The sequence below is a fragment of the Phyllobates terribilis genome, unplaced genomic scaffold (assembly GCF_046119375.1).
Source record: "Phyllobates terribilis strain yellow unplaced genomic scaffold, ASM4611937v1 Scaffold_2__4_contigs__length_985480577, whole genome shotgun sequence".
Taxonomy (NCBI): Eukaryota; Metazoa; Chordata; class Amphibia; order Anura; family Dendrobatidae; genus Phyllobates; species Phyllobates terribilis.
The window spans coordinates 75,348,274-75,370,050 of record NW_027362762.1 but is presented as its reverse complement, the minus strand read 5'-3'; the positions used below and the strand labels follow the sequence as shown (position 1 = coordinate 75,370,050).

The 21,777-nt window shown below is 44.5% G+C and overlaps 1 protein-coding gene across 1 annotated transcript in view; it reads right to left on the bottom strand.

Annotated features, from left to right (window-relative positions):
- Positions 1-5,288: 5,288 nt before the first annotated feature.
- The window catches only part of ANGPTL5 (angiopoietin like 5), a 109,846-nt gene continuing 93,357 nt past the window's right edge, over positions 5,289-21,777 (bottom strand). Inside the window, exon 8 of the mRNA XM_073669697.1 lies at positions 5,289-6,806. Within this exon, the coding sequence (XP_073525798.1) occupies positions 6,487-6,806 (320 nt within the window). The 3' untranslated portion in view covers positions 5,289-6,486. The remainder of the gene's footprint in view (positions 6,807-21,777) is intronic.

Sequence of the window (21,777 nt, the reverse complement as noted above, 5' to 3'; positions counted from 1 at the left end):
TAAGTTAAAAATCTATGAAAACGAACAAATGAAAGTCAGACATTGCTTTTCTGCTTCCACAGAATTTTTAAAAAAAATTAAACTCATGAAATAGGCCTGGACAGAAATGATGGCACCCCTGAAAACAATGTGACAAAAGGGATATGATAAATCAAGTTGTTTCCACTAATTAGCATCACAGGTGTCTACAATCTTGTAATCAGTCAGTGGGCCTGTATATAGGGCTACAGATACTCACTGTGCTGTTTGGTGACATGGTGTGTACCACACTTAACATGGACCAGAGGAAGCAAAGGAAAGAGTTGTCTCAGGAGATTAGAAAGAAAATTATAGACAAGCATGTTAAAGGTAAAGGTTATAAGACAATCTCCAAGCAGCTTGATGTTCCTGTGACTACAATTGCACATATTATTCAGAAATTTAAGATCCATGGGACTGTAGCCAACCTCCCTGGACGTGGCCGCAGAAGGAAAATTGATGACAAATCAAAGAGATGGATAATGCGAATGGTAGCAAAAGAGCCCAGGAAAACTTCTAAAGAGATTAAAGGTGAACTTCAAGCTCAAGGAACATCAGTATCAGATCACACCATCCATCATTGTTTGATCCAAAGTGGACTTCATGGGAGACGACCAAAGAAAACACCATTGTTGAAAAAAAATCATAAAAAAAGCCAGACTGGAATTTGCCAAACTATATGTTGACAAGCCACAAAGCTTCTGGGAGACTGTCCTATCGACAGATGAGACAAAAATGGAGGTTTTTGGCAAGGCACATCAGCTCTATGTTCACAGACGGAAAAATGAAGCATATCAAGAAAAGAACACTGTCCCTACTGTGAAACATGGAGGAGGCTCTGTTATGTTCTGCTTTGCTGCATCTGGCACAGGGTGTCTTGAATCTGTGCAGGGTACAATGAAATCTCAAGACTATCAAGGGATTCTAGAGAGAAATGTGCAGCCCAGTGTCAGAAAGCTTGGTCTCAGTCGCAGGTCATGGGTCTTGCAACAGGATAATGACCCAAAACACCCAGCTAAAAACACCCAAGAATGGCTAAGAGGAAAACATTGGACTATTCTGAAGTGGCTTCTATGAGCCCTGACCTAAATCCTATTGAGCATCTTTGGAAAGAGCTGAAACATGCCGTCTGGAAAAGGCAACCTTCAAACACGAGACAACTGGAGCAGTTTGCTCATGAGGAGTGGCCAAAATACCTGTCGAGAGGCGCAGAAGTCTCATTGACAGTTACAGGAATCGTTTGATTGCAGTGATCGCCTCAAAAGGTTGTTCAACAAAATATTAAGTTAAGAAGAACCATCATCTCTGTCCAGGCCGATTTCATGAGTTTAATTGTGTAAAACATTCTGTGGAAGCAGAAAAGCAATGTCTGACTTTCATTTGTTCATTTCCACAGATTTTTAATTTATTATTACTTTTGTCAGATTCAAGTTATTTCTGTGACCATTGTAGGTTTTTCTTTAATTAAACAAGGGGTACCAACAATTTTGACCACGTGTGTAGTTCTTCTGATTCACTATGTCGCTTTCTCCTTGTGCAGTAGCTTAGGTATCCATGGTTACGACCAATCATATAGTGACAGTTAGTTAGTTAGTGGTCATAACCATGGATACCTAAGCTACCGCAATGCCCTGCACAAGGGGTTAGAGACATAGCTTATCAGAAGAACTGTACTACATTTATAATTGGAGATATTTGCTAATAATATTATTATTACACCTACTACATATTGGGATAGGACTTTGGAGCTTTCAGCTCTGTTCAAGTGGGAGCTTGTACGACCCCTCCTGTCCTTAGGTATATAGAGTATAATGACTGTAATTGATAGCTTCATTTCTTACACTGATGTCATACGATTCATCAAACACTATTACATCACTTAGAGTTTCTAAGCACTAAAAATATGTTTTCATTTTACACCAGAAATTGCCGTAATTACCATCCTATTACTAGCAGACCTTGTACATCGTCTAAGCCGTCTCAATATGCAACAGACCTACCGAAACACAGAACATAATAAAGCGCAAGCAGAATTTTTATGCTACGATGTAATACTATTTCCGACAGTAACTAAAAATGAGAATGAATAGTTGGATGATTTACAATTTCTATTTATTGAATTCTGAAAATGAATAAAACATGAGAAATGGAATTAGAAAGATCTCACGGTAAAATACTGTATTGGTCGGAGCTGTTAGACTTCATTGAAGGAAATGTCAGAAGAGTAGAACAAAAGCATAAAACATCACAAGTTTATGAAACTATAGTAGTACAATTAAGTTATTAAACTTGTTACTTAATTTTCAATTCTATTGCATTCAGAAAAAAAAATAAGCTAAAAACTAAAATAACAATCCAATTCAATTAGGAGAGAAAAAAACCTACAGAGGTTCAAAGTAGATCAAAGTGCGAGATTTTAAAAGTTGGGGACCCCTATAGGGGTGTGAGGAGCATCAATAAGGGGCACAAAACATGAAAACAATTGTGTACATTACAGGACTTTAAAAGGAATCTGTCACTAGATTTTTTCTACCCCATTTGAGAGCAGCGTGATGTAGGGGCAGAGACCCTGATTCCAGAGATCTATCATCTACTGGGCTAGTTGTCAATTTTAATAAAATCCCTATTTTATCTGCTGCAGATCTACCAGTTCTCTGAAAACTGAGCTCTGTATAACCCTGCCCACATCACTGATTGGTGGCTTTCTGTGTACACTGTGCATAGGCAGAAAGCTGTCAATCAGTGGTGTGGGCGGGGTTATACAAAGCTCATGAATATAGAGGACTACATGATATCAGTTTACTAGTCCTCTAATGATAATCTCCTGATTGAGATTTTATCAAAACTACAGCAAGCAGCCCAGTAAGTGACACATCTCTGTCTCTACATCATGCTGCTCTCAGATTAGTTGACAGAAATCTGATGACAGATTTCCTTTAAAGGGGTTGTTCCCCACTTTTTATATTTACAAATACGAGTATACTCCATCTAGAGAAAAAAAAAAGGTTCAATCTCCAGTGGAGACATGCTTACTTTACCATGAGAACTATTCATCTGTGGAATAGTGTCAGGAGTGGGGCAACAAGGGGAACAGTCAATGGTTTATAAAAAAAAAGTTTAGTTGTTATTTTGGAAATAATATAAAAAAACTTATCCATCCATCTTTCCCAGACCAGTATTATTAAGAGCTGGATTCTTTCTCTTTCCCAGTTCATGTGAGATCTGGTTAAGCAGATAAAGAAGTAACTAAAAAAAATGAAGTTGGCTCCCCAGATCTCAATCTGTGCATGCGCCGCCACCTGTGGCCATTTTCCTGAAGCCCACCCATGGAAATCAGTGGGAAGAGGGGGACTTCGCTAACCGCCGACATTTTCTGGAAGCCAGGGGCCTGCAGCATTGCACTGCCGCGACACCTCCTCTTCCCTACCCAGGGCCCGTAGCATCGCCCCACTAGTGCTGCCGGCCTCCTGCAGCTGCGACCCTGCCTCCTGTGACCCTACTCCACCGCTGCCGTAAACCCCCTCCTCCCCTGCCCCCTGGTAAGCTACTGTAAATTCGGACTATAAAGATGGACCACCATTTTCTTGAAAAAAAAATTCCCATTTCCCTACCCAAATTTGGGGTGCGTCTTATAGTTCGCAAAATATGATATAAACCCCTTCCCTACAGTTATATGAAAAAGTTTGGGCACCCCTATTAATCTTAAGCTTAATGTTTTATAAAAATTGGTGTTTTTGCAACAGCTATTTCAGTTTGATATATGTAATAACTGTTGGACACAGTAATGTTTCTGCCTTGAAATGAGGTTTATTGTACTAACAGAAAATGTGCAATCTGCATTCAAACAAAATTTGACAGGTGCATAAGTATGGGCACCCTTATCATTTTCTTGTTTTAAATACTCCTACCTACTTTTTACTGACTTACTAAAGCACTTTTTTTGGTTTTGTAACCTCATTGAACTTTGAACTTCATAGCCAGGTGTATGCAATTATGAGAAAAGCTACTTAAAGTGGCCACTTGCAAGTTGTTCTCCTGTTTGAATCTCTTCTGAAGAGTGGCATCATCGGCTCCTCAAAACAACTGTCAAATGATCTGAAAACAAAGATTATTCAACATAGTTGTTCCGGGGAAGGATACAAAAAGCTGTCTCAGAGATTTAACCTGTCAGTTTCCACTGTGAGGAACATAGTAAGGAAATGGAAGAACACAGGGACAGTTCTTGTTAAGTCCAGAAGTGGCAGGCCAAGAAAAACATCAGAAAGGCAGAGAAGAAGAATGGTGAGATCAGTCAAGGACAATCCTCAGACCACCTCCAGAGAGCTGCAGCATCAACTTGCTGCAGATGGTGTCACTGTGCATCGGTCAACTATACAACGCACTTTGCACAAGGAGAAGCTGTATGGGAGAGTGATGCGAAAGAAGCCGTTTCTGCAAGCACGCCACAAACAGAGTCGGCTGAGGTATGCAAAAGCACATTTGGAGAAGCCAATTTCTTTTTGGATGAAGGTCCTGTGGACTGATGAAACCAAGATTGAGTTGTTTGGTCATAGAAAAAGGCGTTATGCATGGCGGCAAAAAAACACAGCATTCCAAGAAAAACACTTGCTACCCACAGTAAAATTTGGTGGAGGTTCCATCATGCTTTGGGGCTGTGTGGCCAATGCTGGCACCGGGAATCTTGTTAAAGTTGAGGGACACATGGATTCCACTCAGTATCAGCAGATTCTTGACAATAATGTTCAAGAATCAGTGATAAAGTTGAAGTTAGGCAGGGGATGGATCTTTCAGCAAGACAATGATCCAAAACACCGCTCCAAATCTACTCAGGCATTCATGCAGAGGAACAATTACAATGTTCTGGAATGGCCATCCCAGTCCCCAGACCTGAATATCATTGAATATCTGTGGGATCATTTGAAGAGGGCTGTCCATGCTCGGCGACCATCAAACTTAACTGAACTGGAATTGTTTTGTAAAGAGGAATGGTCAAAAATACCTTCATCCAGGATCCAGGAAATCATTAAAAGCTACAGGAAGCGACTAGAGGCTGTTATTTTTGCAAAAGGAGGATCTACTAAATATTAATGTCACTTTTCTGGTGAGGTGCCCATACTTATGCACCTGTCACATTTTGTTTGAATGCAGATTGCACATTTTCTGTTAGTACAATAAACCTCATTTCAAGGCAGAAACATTACTGTATCCAACAGTTATTACATATATCAAACTGAAATAGCTGTTGCAAAAACACCAATTTTTATAAAACATTAAGCTTAAGATTAATAGGGGTGCCCAAACTTTTTCATATAACTGTATATGTTCTCCCGTCCTTCGTTTCAACTTGGCACAACATGTGTCTATTCTAAACCATGCTAACTACGTAACTCCAGCATTGTTTAATACTAACTCACCCTACCACTCCTGCTGTATGTACTGCCATTTGGATCCCCCTTAGTTCCTCTTCCACAGGTGGATGAAAGTGATTGGCTACAGCGCTTACATATATGTACGATCGGAAAAGGATCCGAATATGGTCATACGGGCATGTAACTCTTGTAGTCTAACGCAGGAAGAAGAAGCAAGGAAACTGGAGGGAGAGCAGGGGTATCAGAAGGGGATTATGTATTATTTGTTGTTTTTAGAAAATTTGGGGGTGTTTTTTGTAAATTGAAAAAGTGGACAACCGCCTTAAAAATAAAAAAAAATTGAGAAAATATATTGATTGTGTAATGAAAGAAACTTTTTCTTGTGTGGAAATCAGTTTTCCTGTGAACGTTCAACAGTTCCCGTCATTGGTATCAATACTATCTCTGAACTTGCATGAATTCTTTTCTCCATCTCAAGGTATACAATACAAAGTTCTATTGTGGTACCGTGTTAGCCAGAAAAATCGGTGTAAATACTTTTATACCCAAAAATAACAAAGTCGGGATTACAAATGAATACAAATTAATTCATTTGTAAACTCGCCTGAAGAAGGGATTCTCTGTGCTCTGAAAGCTTGCAAATATAATTTTTCCGGTTAGCCAATAAAGGTATCACTCCGAGAATACTTTTGTCATTTTTGGGCATAAAAGTATTTACCTCCATCTCAAGGAAAATTTGAACCATTTTGTTAATTTTTATTCTGATTTCCTAGGCAGTCTTCTGGTTCTTCTGTAATATGTTGGACTGAATACAATCCTGTGCAGTATGAAGAAGAAGTCCCCTATGGAGCAGGAGATCTTCCCGAGACCACGTTAGTACTTGTAGCTACATCTACTCATTAATGATCATGGAATTAGGATGCTAAGTGGTCTCTGGCAACCTACAAAACCTATTAGAAAGACTAAGGGGAGCTGTTAGAAGAGAAATAAGCATGGCTGCATTAAAGATAAGTAATACTAGCTATGTATAAGCTATAAACTTTTTAAATACAATATAATATTATGTTATAAAAAAAACTAACATAATTTACAAAAGTATTCATTTAAAAAACGGGTAATGAGTTCTCTTAATTTTCATTGAAGCCGATTTGATCTTAATCGTCGTGTTGTTTTCCATCCATGTGTCCCACTGGACGCCCGATATGTCCACACCTCTAGTCACTCGGTGGACGCCATTCAGATTGGCGAGTCCACACTGGCTGAACCACCAGCCGCTCCTGCTCTTGTGCTGGCTGCAGCTGGTCACTTTGGTGCCATTGAAGGAGCAGGAAGGATAACAGTTATCATTGTCCACATCATATGTGCTGAAGGGGATGGCATTTTGGTTGTCCTCTTTCCGGCTTCCTCGTATAGCATCACCTGAAGATGAAAATGAACGGTGAATTAATTATTAGCAATATATTTGCGCACGTTTAGTGTAAAATAAATACTTAAAGGGGATCTTCGGGAAAGGAAAAAAAAAATAAAATTGCATTATAAATAAATTCCTAAATACCTTTAATTATTAAATTACACTCGCTTTGTCTAGGGAGGTCATCACTATAGAATTAAAATTGCCTTGTTACACTGACAGAAATCTGTCCTAGTATGTTAAATGTGAACAAGTGCAGATGGAAGCTCCAACTGTAGGAAGATGTGTTCCTAACTTGTGGATATTTCAGGGGTCCTGAGGTAAGAAGAGGCTGCTCACACTGCTGTCCACCCAGTCTATCTGAGCTAATACTGGAGATATAGTTTGTAAAGCCGAATAAAGACTTGCATCCATCAAGTTCGACCTGTTAGTTCTGTAATTGCTAAAGTTGATCCAGAGGAGGGCAAAAACCCCAAATGATTTGGCCAATCTTCACCTGAGGAAAAATTCCCTCCCGACTCTGAAACCAGCAGTCAGAATAAATCCCTGTATCAACCTACTATTTTATTTTATTTTTAAGTATATGCTGAAATCTGCCTGGTATCTAGAAATGCATCCAGTCCCCGCTTGAACTGGTTTAGTGAATCCGACATTACCGTCTCCTCACTCAGTGAATTCCATATTCTCACTGCTCTTACCGTAAAGAACCCCTTCCTATGCTGGTGCTGAAACCTTTTCTCTTCTAGTTTTAGTGAGTGCCCTCTTGTTACCGTAATATCCCTCCTTTTGAACAAATCCCTGGCAAGGTCTCTATACTGTCCCCTAACATATTTGTACACATTTATTATGTCCCCCCTCAACCTTCTCTTTTCCAGGCTGAATAGTCCTAGTTTTGCCAACCTCTCTGGGTATTGCAGTCCCTCCATTCCCTTTATTAATTTTGTTGCCCTCCTTTGTACCTTTTCAAGCTCATTTATATCCTTTCTATATATTGGGGCCCATAACTGAGCACAGTATTCCAAGTGTGGTCTGACCAGTGCTTTGTACAGTGGAAGAACAATGTTCTCATCCTTTGCAGCTATACCTCTTCTGATACATCCCATTACCCTGTTTGCCCTTACAGCAGCGGCCTGACTTTGGGCACTCCAATATCATTGGTGGTAAAATGAGGCTGCTCACACTGCTGCCAACCATCTCTATCTGATCTAATATCAGAGATACTGAGGTAAGAAGAAGCCAATCACACTGCTGTCCAGCCTGTCTTTCTAATCTAATACTCAAGATGCCAAGGGTGCTGCAGTAAGAAGAGGCTGCTCACACTGCTGTCCACCCAGTCTACTTGAGCTAATACTGGAGATACCATTGGTGGTAAGATGAGGCTGTTCACACTACTGTCTACCCTGTCCATCTGATCTAATAATGTAAATACCAGGAGTGCTCAGGTAAGAAGAGGCTGCTCACACTGCTGCCAACCATCTCTTTCTGATCTAATATCTGCGATACCATGAATGCTGAAGTAAGATGGGGCTACTCACACTGCTGTCCACCTTGTCTTTCTAATCTAATACTCGAGATGCCAGGGATGCTGCAGTAAGATGAGGCTGCTCACACTGCTGCCAACCATCTCTATATGATCTAATATCTGAGATACCATGGATACTGAAGTAAGATGGGGCTACTCACACTGCTGTCCACCTTGTCTTTCTAACATTCTAGACCAGCTTTCGGTCAGTGTATCAAGACGATGTCCATTTTAACTGATTACAGTAATTACTTCCCACGACACACGTATGATTTACTAATTAAACCCTGTGTTTCATTATTCAGCTACCGTCTGCCTCTGACAGCTACAAGTGGACCTGAATTTCACCCACTGCTGTCAACCTTTTAAATGCCGCTGTCAGTCTCTGACAGTGGCATTTAAAGTGCGCCAACCGGGGGCTGACAGTTCCGTGCACCCATTGCACCCCCTGCTGAGTACCATGGCAGCTTGGGGTCTGCTGAAGACTCCCGTGACTGCCATGATAGTTGCGCTTCATAGGAGACCATGATTTGTATTGCATAATCCATTACAGTTGTATTGTACTATGTAGTATAGGCAATTTCACAAAAGGAAAAAGGAAAAAATTTAAAAAATGGAAAAAAGAAAAACATAAAAATTTGAATCATCCTCTTTATCCACCTTTAAAAATATAGATATTTAAAAAAAAACATATTTGGTATCGCCATGTCCATGAAATTATAACATTAATTAACTTAACAAGGGTTATACAAATTACCAAGGAGGAGGAGAGAGGCAAATGTTCCCTAGAAAGGACATTCCTGGCATAATCGGGGCATTATGGGTGGAGTTTAAAATGAATTGACAGGTCAAGATAACCAGTAGTCAGGGGCCACCCTTGAAGGAAGTGTCAAATAAAAAACCCTCCTCTGTGACCTCTGCATGAACTAATATGACATATAGATTATTCTGCAGTTCAGCACATCCATACAAACCAAACTTTGTTATATATTAATCCATTAAAAATTGATACACAGAGCCATAGATTGATGTGAAGTAGAAGACACTGTGCAACGCGTTGTGCTGGGCTGCAAAGCCAGATGTTATTGAAGTTGCCTCAAAGCCACTGAGGAGCCTGTGCACTCCATGGATTATCAAGTAAACTGATGCAAGTTGGGTAAGTAGTGTACTTTTGTGCCAGTGGCATAGCTTGTAAACTTCTTGATTATGCTGCGCAACATGGACAAAAGAACATTAAGATCTCTGGAGATGGACTTGTAACCTTAAGATTGTTGATATTGTTTAAAAATTTTGGTTCTCAAGTCCTCACACAGTTCTCTTAACCTCTTTCTGTTCTCCATGCTTAGTGCCACACACACAGACACACAATGCAAAGATTGAGTCAACTTCTCCCCTTTTTATTTTGTTTCAGGTGTGATTTTCATATTGCCCACACCTGTTACTTGCCACAGGTGAGTTTGAACGAGCATCACATGCTTGAAACAAAGTTGTTTACCCACAATTTTAGAAAGGTGCCAACAATTTTGTCCAGCCTATTTTTGGGGTTTTGTGTGAAATTATGTCCAATTTGCTTTTTTTTCTCAGTTTTTTTTTGTGTTGTTCCACAAAGGAAATAAACATGTATCTAACAAAACATGTGTAATTACAAAAACTTTCTAGGAGAAATACTTCATTTTCTGGGACAATTTCAAGGGTGCCAACACTTTCTTCCATGACTGGATAGATGGGACTGTCTTCATGAAACCAATTATAGTCCTTACCTGTGTGGTGCAGTGAAAGGTGTAGTACTGGATGGAAGATATATTTCTCCCAGCAAGATACAATGTGGCCCGGATTTTCCCTAATTCTCCGGGTTTTCAGCGCAACACCTGACATACACAGCTGCAGCAATCAAGCCTGAATAAGTCAGTTAGGGGGGAAATCTCAGGGTGTGAGGAGCTAGGCTGGAGTGAGCCAGAATTTGTATTGCTGTTTGGATACATGCTGGAAAGGTCTGTGACAAAGATTCAAGCAAACCTGGGAATGGCACCTGGTGGCCGCCTGTGGCCTGCAACTAACCACATCACTAGTGGTGACCAGGCGGCCGCTTAGTTAAGCACGTCCCATGCAAGGGTGAGTCTGAGACCAGTGGTTCTCCAAGATAGAGTACATTTACGTTGTTTTTTTTTCCCTTTCTGCCACCTGCTCTTTAAAGTGTGAATAAAACACTGAAGTTTGGACTTTGAGCCTGTGTGTTGCTTCATGACTGCGTTCCTGCCGCTGCCTACCAGAGTAAATCCTTACAATTGGTTGGAGAATGTGTTCAACGCAGTGAGCTTTTTGGGTTTTTTTTGCTCTGAATTCCAGTTTTATGTCCTGGGTGAAAGGAGTGGAGCAGACCCAATTGGAGAAATCTTCAGAAATGGAGGCCACACTTAAAGTGCTTATAAAGGCCATACAACAGCAGCAGCGGGCTGCGCAGCAGCAGGAAGCCACGCAGCAGCAGCAGGAAGCCACGCAACAGCAGCAGGAAGCCACGCAGCAGCAGCAGGAAGCCACGCAGCAGCAGAAGGAAGCCACGCAACAGCAGCTGATATTTAATCAACAGCACAAGGAAACCAACCAGTTGTTGATACAGCACATCACGACATCGCAGACAACAGGAACTCCACGGGGAATCCATGATGTCCGGAAAGCGGTTCGTACAGCGATCCCTAAAACGGAGAAATCTGACGACGTTGAGACTTATCTGGAGATGTTCGAAAGAGTGGCTGAGAGGGAGAGACTACCACGGGAGCAATGGGCAGAAGTCATTGGTCCATTTCTGGCCCTAGGACCTATGAAAGAATATCAGGACCTACCCCCTGCGCAGGTGGCGGACTACACGATCGTCAAGGGTGAGATACTGGCACGTCTTGGGGTAAATGTGTTAGTTCGGGCTCAGCGGGTACACCAGTGGGAGTTTAACCCCTCCAAGCCAGCTTGATCCCAATATTATGACTTGTTGCATTTAATACAAAAGTGGTTGCAGCCCAAAGTACTGTCTCCCAAGACCATGCTGGATCGCATAGTGACTGATAAATTTTGGATGGCTTTGCCCCACTCCCTCCAATCCAGGGTGGGTCAGGCGTCCCCTACTGATGCGCTCCAGATGATGGACCTTATAGAACGATATGAGGCTACCAAAGAGCTCCAGGGAGGGACTCCCCAGTAGGTGATGGGAAGGACCCCTAAATCCCCAACCCTGACTCGGCGAGCGGAGCCCAGGAGGGCCGCTCAAGACTTTTCTGGGGGAGAAAGGAGCCCCATAGTCTGCTGGCGGTGCCAGGAGCCAGACCGTATGAAAGCTGACTGCCCCCACTTGGCTGAGCGCATGGACACAAACTTTGGGTACCACCAATCCCATTATGCCAAACAGATTTGCGCGACTGGCACCCTGGGGGAACCCAATAATGGACACTTATGTAAGGTTGATGTTTAGGGCACCCCAGCTGTGGCCCTACTGGACTCAGGAAGTCTCGTGACTCTGGTACGAGCCAACCTAGTACAAACCATTGAGTACTCTGGTCGGAAAATTGGGGTGTTGTGCATACATGGGGACTTAAAAGACTATCCTACTGCACTAGTGGTGATAAACACGCCAGCGGGAAGGCGGTGCCACGAGGTGGGGGTTGCGATTAATTTACAGTATAATATATGATACTTGGAAGAGACTTTCCATTATTTTCTGTACTTTGGCCAACAGTTGTCCCACCCAGTGAACAACCGCCGACACCAGTGACAGCCAGGTTACATCCTCCAGAAGTGGGGTGAGAGCTAGTGATGAGCGAGCATACTTGCAAGTACTCGGTACTCGCCCAAGCATCTCAGTACTCGAGATGCTCAGAGATCGCCGAGTACTTGCGAGGGGGGATGCTCGGGTCCCCTCCCTGCATGTTTGGCGCTCTTTAGAGAGCCAATCAACATGCAGGGATTGCCTGCCACTCATTGTAATGCCGCAGCCATGTTGGTTGTGGCATTACAGTGATTGGCTGGCCGCACAGCGTCATCAGGTGTATATCAGACCTGGCGCCGCCGTGCTCATCACAGTCACTCCGGAATCAGGCAGAGTAGGGAGAGGTGCTGCTGAGCTAGGGAGAGATTTGCTTGTGTATTAGGTAGTATAGGGAGAAAAACCGTACATTACACATATCCATCTCAACAAACAGTCCTTCTGAGGACAAATCCATCTGCAGAGATATCAGGCAGGCAGGGTGTATAGGCAGGCAGGGTATATAGCAAACTGTAGTGCATGTAGCACAAGAGGCTCCATTCCAATTCTGCCTTATGCTGCTGTTAGATATTTCTATACAAAGGCCCAGGTCTCAGGGGCCAGGAATACTTTTTTCTGGATCTTAATCCTCATTATTTGCTTAAAAAGCAATCCAGAGTTCACAGTTTTTCTGCGCCATTTGCTTGTTGGCACGGCAGAATACAGCCAGGTCCTTTCCATATTACAGCGCTAAAAATCCAGCTATTTAAAATTGTGGTTTCTCTGTCACACGGATCACATATACATTGTCAGAAATTACTGCCATTTCTGACCTCCATTAAAAATTTCTTTCAGTGTGTCAGCGAAGTTTTTGACACCGGTTTGCTGTGAAAAATAGTTACCTACAGGCCCGCTATTTAAAACTGTGTTTTCTCCATCACACGGATCACATATACGTTTTCAGAAAATACTGCCATTTCTGGCCTCCATTAAAAATATGTTTCAGTGTGTCAGTGAAGCAATTGACACCAGTTTGCTGTTCAAAATAGTTACCTACAGGCCAGGTATTTAAAACTGTGGTTTCTCCGTCACACGGATCACATATAAGTTCGCTCCAAACTCAGTCATTTGTAGTGAGCGTGGAAGATATTGTCCTCCATTTAAAATGGGCAACGCACGTGGCAAGGGATAGGGAACTGGACGTGATGGTGATAATGCATGCAGAGGCCGAGGACAAGGCCGTGGGCAAGCTGAAATTGTGCCACAACAAACACCCACATCTTCTCGCCCGACCTTCCTGTCCCAATTCCTAGGGGACCGCAGCACACCACTATTGAACCCAGAGCAGTGTCAAAAGGTTGTTGGTTGGATAGCGGATAATGCTTCCAGTCACTTAGTCACCATCACCACCACCCTGTCTTCCACACGGTCAAGTCTCAGTAGCCGTGAGTCTGGACCGCATATTCCTCACCCTGATCCTCCTTCCTCCCACCATGCCGAGTGCCCGGAGACAACTGATCCCACACTTGGACACGCTGAAGAGCTGTTCACTTTTCCATTTATAGATTCGGGCCTCTCGCCCGGTCCACTTGAAGTGGGGCAAGAGGAGATCGCATGTAGCGATGCCCAAATTTTGAGCAGTCACGGTCACACGAAGGCGACGGTGGGAAAGTGTCACAAGAGGTGGACGATGATGAGACACAATTGCCAGAAAGTCAGGAGGAGGACCAGAGTGCGGAAGTGGAAGATGAGGTGGTGGATGATAAAGCAACTGACCCAACCTGGCAGGAGGACATGCAGAGCGAGGACAGCAACACACAGGGGGAGGGAGGCAGAGCACCCCAATGGGCAGGAAGAAGAAGTGGTGGCCGCAGACAGAAGGCAGGCAACCTTCCCCGTAACACCAACACAAAGGAAGTTGCCAGTACAACTATTAGGTCTTCTCGAGTCTGGTTGTTTTTAAAGACTCTGCCGATAACTCCAAAAAGGCTATTTGCACCACCTGCCAGGCCAGCATCAGCAGGGGTGGCAAAACGACCACCAGTCCATGGTGCATGCGAAGATGCCTCCTACCCTGCACCTGTCGTTGCACACTCTCAAGTAGCAGCATCAGGAAGCACGTCCTTGTCCCAGCGCAGCGTTCAGTTGTCCATACTCTAGTCCTTAGAACACAAGCGCAAATACGCAGCCAAAGCCCCACAGGCCACACTACTAAATTCTCACATTTCACGACTGCTTGCGCTCGAAATGTTGCTTTTTAGGCTCGTGGAGACGGAAGCATTCCGCAACCTGATGGTGGCGGCCGTCCCTCGGTACTCGGTCCCCAGCCGCCACTATTTCTCCTGGTGTGCCGTCCCCGTATTACACAAGCACGTGTCCCAAAACATTAGCCGTGCCCTCGACAACACAGTTACAGGGAAAGTCCACCTAACCACGGACACGTGGACAAGTGCTTGTGGGCAGGGACGGTACATCTCGCTGATGGCACACTGGGTTAACATAGTGGAAGCCGGGACCCAGTCGGACCTTGGGACAGAACACGTCCTCCTGACTTCGAGGATTGCGGGCCCTAGGTCAATGAGGGTTGCCCCCACGGTCTACAGCTCCTGCACCCCATCCTCCTCAGCCTCCTCGTCCTCTTCAGCCTCCATCTCCGAAATGACCACATCAGTCACAAGCTGGAAGCACTGCAGCACTGCCTCAGCCAAGCGGCAACAGGCTGTGCTGAAGCTAATATGCTTAGGTGACAAACCGCACAATGCTGAAGAGTTGTGGACAGCTCTGAAAGAGCAGGCAGATCTGTGGCTCACATCGCTGAACTTACAGCCAGGCATGGTCGTGTGTGACAATGGCTGAAACCTGGTGGCGGCTCTGAGGCGAGGTGAGCTCACACACGTACCATGCCTGGCCCATGTGCTTAACCTCGTGGTTCAGCGGTTTCTCAAATCCTACCCGGAGCTGCCAGACCTGCTTGTTAAAGTACGCCGCCTGTGTGCCCATTTTAGAAAGTCATCTACAGCTTCTTCCGCCCTTGCCATGTTTCAGCAGCGTTTGCAGCTTCCAGCTAACAGACTGATGTGTGATGTCCCCACGTGTTGGAACTCTACACTGCAGATGTTGTAAAGGATTTGTGAGCAGAAGAGGGCAGTTGTTGAGTACCAGCATCAACAAGGCCGTTGATATTCAGTTCAGACTCCACACATAAGACCTCAGGAGTGGAGATGGATGTCAGACATATGTACCATCCTCCAAAACTTTGAGGACTCCACCAAATGGTGAGCGGCGATGATGCCATAATTAGCGTCACCATCCCGCTTCTCTGTCTTCTGAAATGCTCTCAGCTTACAATCAAAGAGGACGCATTGCAGGCAGAGCATGATGAGATGGGGCAAGGAACCATACAGGGTGATTACACACAGCCCAGCCTTATCTCATCCCAACGTGGATTGGGTGACAATGAGGAAGAGGAGGAGGAGGAGGAAGAACAGGAGATAGTTTCATGCGCTATAGATGGTACTACCTGCACAGCTGTCATACCGTCTGTTTAGCGTGGATGGCCAGAGGACAGAGAGGAGGAGGAGGAGAGCATGGTCAGTCATCCTCTTGGTGAGGACACAGAAGTCTTGACTGTTAGCAGTCTAGCACACAAGGCTGAGTTTATGTTACTCTGCCTTTCCCATGACCCTCGTGTTCTCAAAATTTTGGGTGACAGTCATTACTGGTTGGTGACACTTCTAGACCCACGCTACAAGGAGAACTTTATATCTCTTATTCCTGAGGCGGAAAGGTCTACAAAAATGGGGCTGTAACAGAAGGCCCTTGTTGCGGAACTATTAAAAAAATTCCCATCTGAAAACGCTGCCAGCAGAGGGCACACTTCGTTGGACAACCAAGGAGTACAGGCGAAAGAGACACAACTTCAATCCAGCAGAGGCAGGGGAACACTGTCAAAGTTCTGGGAGAGTTTTCGCAGCCCCTCCCATTGCACAGGCCCCGAGGCGCTGGGTACTCTCACAAGGAGTGCAAAGTTTGGGAAGATGCTGAGGGTGTACCTTGCCGACCGTACCAACGTCCTCCGTGATTCCTCTGTGCCTTATAACTATTGGGTATCCAAGCTGGATACGTGGAATGAACTGGCTCTCTATGCCTTGGAGGTCCTGGCCTGTCCTGCCGCTAGCTTTTTATCAGAGCGGGTTTTTAGTGAAGCTGGTGGAATTATAACTGATAAGTGCATCTGCCTGTCAACTGAAAATGCTGACAGGCTGACTCTTATAAAAATGAATAGGGGCTGGATTGGGCCAGACTTCTCAACACCACCGAATGATAGCAGCGTAACATAAACTCAAATCCAGTGTCTTTTCTTGGGAGGTGTATTCCCATGCACCTCTTCACACCCAGACATGTGTATACACTTCCTGAATTTGGCTATTTGCTCTTGTTCTCCTCCTTCTCCTCATCCTCCACCACCATATCACCAGAGTGACCGTGGTCCATGATGCAACACCCACATAATTTTTTTAAAGGGTGTTTAGGAATGCCTGTAAAAAAATTTCTATACTATACAGTATGTTCATGCATACCCACCCAGGGGTAAATGTTTGTCAGCCCATACACTTAGTGCATGGGCATTACAAGTATAGGAGGCCCGCTCCTTTCTAATGGGAACATTTTTTCATGAGACCCTCCTCCACGTCTCTTCCAAGGAGCATTGGAGTGCCTCCCAATTTTTGGCAGCCCTTGCATTCACTGCATAGGCAAACACAATGGGAGATGCACTTCCTAATAATGGGAACATTGTTTTGATGAGGCCCTCTGACCTCCATGTCTCATCCAAGGGGTATTGAAGTGCCTGCAAATTTTTGGCAACCCTTGCATTCACCGCATAGGTCAACACTATGGGAGACCCACTTCATAATAATGGGAACATTTTTCATGAGGCCCTCTATGTCTCTTCCAGGGGGCATTGGAGTGCCTCCAAATTTTTGGCAACCCTTGCATTCACTGCATAGGCAAACACAATGGGAGACCCACTTCCTAATAATGGGAACATTTTTTTATGAGGCCCTCCTCCACGTCTCTACCAAGGGGCATTGGAGTGCCTCCAAATTTTTGGCAACCCTTGCATTCACTGCATAGGCAAACACAATGGTAGACCCACTTCCTAATAATGGGAACATTTTTTTATGAGGCCCTCCTCCACGTCTCTTCCAAGGAGCATTGGAGTGCCTCCCAATTTTTGGCAGCCCTTGCATTCACTGCATAGGCCAGCACTATGGGAGATCCACTTCCTAATAATGGGAACATTGTTTTGAGGAGGCCCTCTGACCTCCACGTCTCTTCCAAGGGACATTGGAGTGCCTCCAAATTTTTGGCAACCCTTGCATTCACTGCATAGTCCAGCACTATGGGAGACCCACTTCCTAATAATGGGAACATTTTTTCATGAGGCCCTCTACGTCTCTTCCAAGGGGCATTGGAGTGCCTCCAAATTTTTGGCAACCCTTGCATTCACTGCATAGGCAAACACAATGGGAGACCCACTTCCTAATAATGGGAACATTGTTTTCAGGAGGTCCTCGGACCTCCACATCTCTTGGAAGAGGCATTGGAGTGCCTCCAAATTTTTGGCAACCCTTGCATACACTGCATAGGCCAGCACTATTTTAGACCCACTTCCTAATAATGGGAACATTTTTTCATGAGGCCCTCTATGTCTCTTCCAGGGGGCATTGGAGTGCCTCCAAATTTTTGGCAACCCTTGCATTCACTGCATAGGCAAACACAATGGGAGACCCACTTCCTAATAATGGGAACATTTTTTTATGAGGCCCTCCTCCACGTCTCTACCAAGGGGCATTGGAGTGCCTCCAAATTTTTGGCAACCCTTGCATTCACTGCATAGGCAAACACAATGGGAGACCCACTTCCTAATAATGGGAACATTTTTTTATGAGGCCCTCCTCCACGTCTCTACCAAGGGGCATTGGAGTGCCTCCAAATTTTTGGCAACCCTTGCATTCACTGCATAGGCAAACACAATGGTAGACCCACTTCCTAATAATGGGAACATTTTTTTATGAGGCCCTCCTCCACGTCTCTTCCAAGGAGCATTGGAGTGCCTCCCAATTTTTGGCAGCCCTTGCATTCACTGCATAGGCCAGCACTATGGGAGATCCACTTCCTAATAATGGGAACATTGTTTTGAGGAGGCCCTCTGACCTCCACGTCTCTTCCAAGGGACATTGGAGTGCCTCCAAATTTTTGGCAACCCTTGCATTCACTGCATAGTCCAGCACTATGGGAGACCCACTTCCTAATAATGGGAACATTTTTTCATGAGGCCCTCTACGTCTCTTCCAAGGGGCATTGGAGTGCCTCCAAATTTTTGGCAACCCTTGCATTCACTGCATAGGCAAACACAATGGGAGACCCACTTCCTAATAATGGGAACATTGTTTTCAGGAGGTCCTCGGACCTCCACGTCTCTTGGAAGAGGCATTGGAGTGCCTCCAAATTTTTGGCAACCCTTGCATACACTGCATAGGCCAGCACTATTTTAGACCCACTTCCTAATAATGGGAACATTTTTTCATGAGGCCCTCTATGTCTCTTCCAGGGGGCATTGGAGTGCCTCCAAATTTTTGGCAACCCTTGCATTCACTGCATAGGCAAACACAATGGGAGACCCACTTCCTAATAATGGGAACATTTTTTTATGAGGCCCTCATCCACGTCTCTACCAAGGGGCATTGGAGTGCCTCCAAATTTTTGGCAACCCTTGCATTCACTGCATAGGCAAACACAATGGTAGACCCACTTCCTAATAATGGGAACATTTTTTTATGAGGCCCTCCTCCACGTCTCTTCCAAGGAGCATTGGAGTGCCTCCCAATTTTTGGCAGCCCTTGCATTCACTGCATAGGCCAGCACTATGGGAGACCCACTTCCTAATAATGGGAACATTGTTTTGAGGAGCCCCCTTGACCTCCACGTCTCTTCCAAGGGACATTGGAGTGCCTCCAAATTTTTGGCAACCCTTGCATTCACAGCATAGTCCTGCACTATGGGAGACCCACTTCCTAATAATGGGAACATTTTTTCATGAGGCCCTCTACGTCTCTTCCAAGGGGCATTGGAGTGCCTCCAAATTTTTGGCAACCCTTGCATTCACTGCATAGGCAAACACAATGGGAGACCCACTTCCTAATAATGGGAACATTGTTTTCAGGAGGTCCTCGGACCTCCACGTCTCTTGGAAGAGGCATTGGAGTGCCTCCAAATTTTTGGCAACCCTTGCATTCACTGCATAGGCCAGCACTATTTTAGACCCACTTCCTAATAATGGGAACATTTTTTCATGAGGCCCTCTACGTCTCTTCCAAGGGGCATTGGAGTGCCTCCAAATTTTTGGCAAACCCTTGCATTCACTGCATAGGCAAACACAATGGGAGACGCACTTCCTAATAATAGGAACAATGTTTTCAGGAGGCCCTCTTCAAAGGGGTATTGGGGTGCATCCAAATTTACAAAGTGCTATTGGGGTGCGTCCAAATTTTGGGCAGCTCTGCCACTCACTGCATATGCAATAACAGTATAGGAGACCCACTCTTTAGTAATGGGAATAATAAAACATAGCCGGCTGATGGCTCTCTAAGAATAGTGAGGGTCGACTGCTAGCCCTTTAAGAATAGTAAAGGCCGCCTGATGGCCCTATAAAAATAGGCTTTGTGACTTTCAGAGTCCCTCCTTCATAAATGAAACATGACGTGTCTGATGATAGCAAAAAGGCAAATACAATTCTGGGATGTATTAACAGAAGCATACAGTCTAGATCACGTGAAGTCATTATCGGTCTTTACTCCTCTTTGGTCAGACCTCATCTGGAATACTGTGTACAGTTTTGGGCACCACATTTTAAAAAAGACATAGACAAACTGGAGCAAGTTCAGAGAAGAGCGACCAGAATGGTGACTGGTCTGCAAACCATGTCCTATGAGGAACGGTTGCAGGATTTGGGAATGTTTAGCTTGCAAAAAAGAAGACTGAGAGGAGACTTAATAGCTGTCTACAAATATGTCAAGGGCTGTCACATTGTAGAAGGATCATCTTTATTCTCATTTGCACAAGGAAAGACTAGAAGCAATGGGATGAAACTAAATGGGAGGAGACACAGATTAGATATTAGAAAAAACTTTTTGACAGTTAGGGTAATTAATGAGTGGAACAGGCTGCCACGAGAGGTGGTGAGTTCCCCTTCAATGGACGTCTTCAAACAGAGGCTGGACAGACATCTGTCTGAGATGATCTAGTGAATCCTGCTTTGAGCAGGGGGTTGGACCAGATGACCCAGGAGGTCCCTTCCAACTCTACCATTCTATGATTCTATGATTCTATGATATCTCACACACCACATGGCCAGATAAGGTTGTAAAATGTTAAAATGACATTTCCTGGTAAATGCATTTGTCTCAGTTGAAAGCATTGCAAAAGTGAAAAAACGCATCAAAAACGCTACGTGTGAACATAGCCCAAGGTGTGGAGAAGCATTTTTGTTTTGGGTTATTTATTTTGCTTTATATACAAGTCATTACCCTGGAAAGAATGTTCCTTAACATAAGGTTTTGTTTTGGTATGTTTTATTGTGAGTCCGTAAAAGTGGCGTAATACCTCTGACAACGTTGTTGACAGAAGTGAACTGGGAGTCAGAAATGCTTCCAGGGGTCTTCCCCATGCAGTCCCCATGTCATTTGAGCACTGTTCCCATCGATTTGGGCAATTTTTAGGCTCTCTGCAGACCGCCGGGGGGAGCCGCTTGTAAAATGCTTGAGTTTCCCATAGACTTACATTGGGCTCGTTGCTCGGGTCGAGCACCCGAATATTCCAATGTGCTCGACCCGAGCATCGAGCATCCGAGCATTTTAGTGCTCGCTCATCACTAGTATGAACCTGTTGGCCCCGAGGAAGAGGTGCTGGCAGTAGGGGTAAGCTGAACTTTGGTGGAGGAGGGGGAAAATTCTCTCATAGAAGTGTTGGCTGGAGACATGGAAGACTTGCCACCGGGACCTGAATTGTCAGACTTAAATGTCTCTGGCAACAATTTTGGTACGGCACAACTCCGAGACCCTACTTTAGCTCGGGAATAGCCAGGGAAAATGTGCTGTTTATTAATGGGGAACCCCATCAACCTGGGTTGCCACGTTTTGAGGTGACCCGAGACTTATTGTATCGAGTCGAGAAAATACATGAGGAAATGGTAGAGCAATTACTGGTACCACAGGCATATCGTAGGCTGGTAATGGACCTAGCGCATGTACTGGGTGGGCATTTGGGCCAAAAGAAAACCTTAGACCGAATTTTGTATCGGTTTTACTGGCTAGGAGTACAAGAAGAAGTTAAACGGTATTGTAATTCCTGTCCATTGTGCCAGGTAACCAGTCCCCAGGCACACTTTCGGAGTCCTTTGGTGCCTCTGCCAGTTATAGAGGTACCTTTTGAAAGAGTGGCAATGGATCTGGTTGGTCCTGTCAATAAGTCGGCAAGGGGTCACCAACATATCCTGGTAGTTCTAGATTATGCCACCCGATATCCTGATGCAGTTCCACTGCGCCATACGTCAGCTAAACTCAGAGCAAAAGAACTCATAGGTATGTTCTCTCGGGTGGGGATTCCTCAAGAGATTTTAACAGACCAGGGAACCCCTTTTATGTAAAAAATTATGAAAGAACTC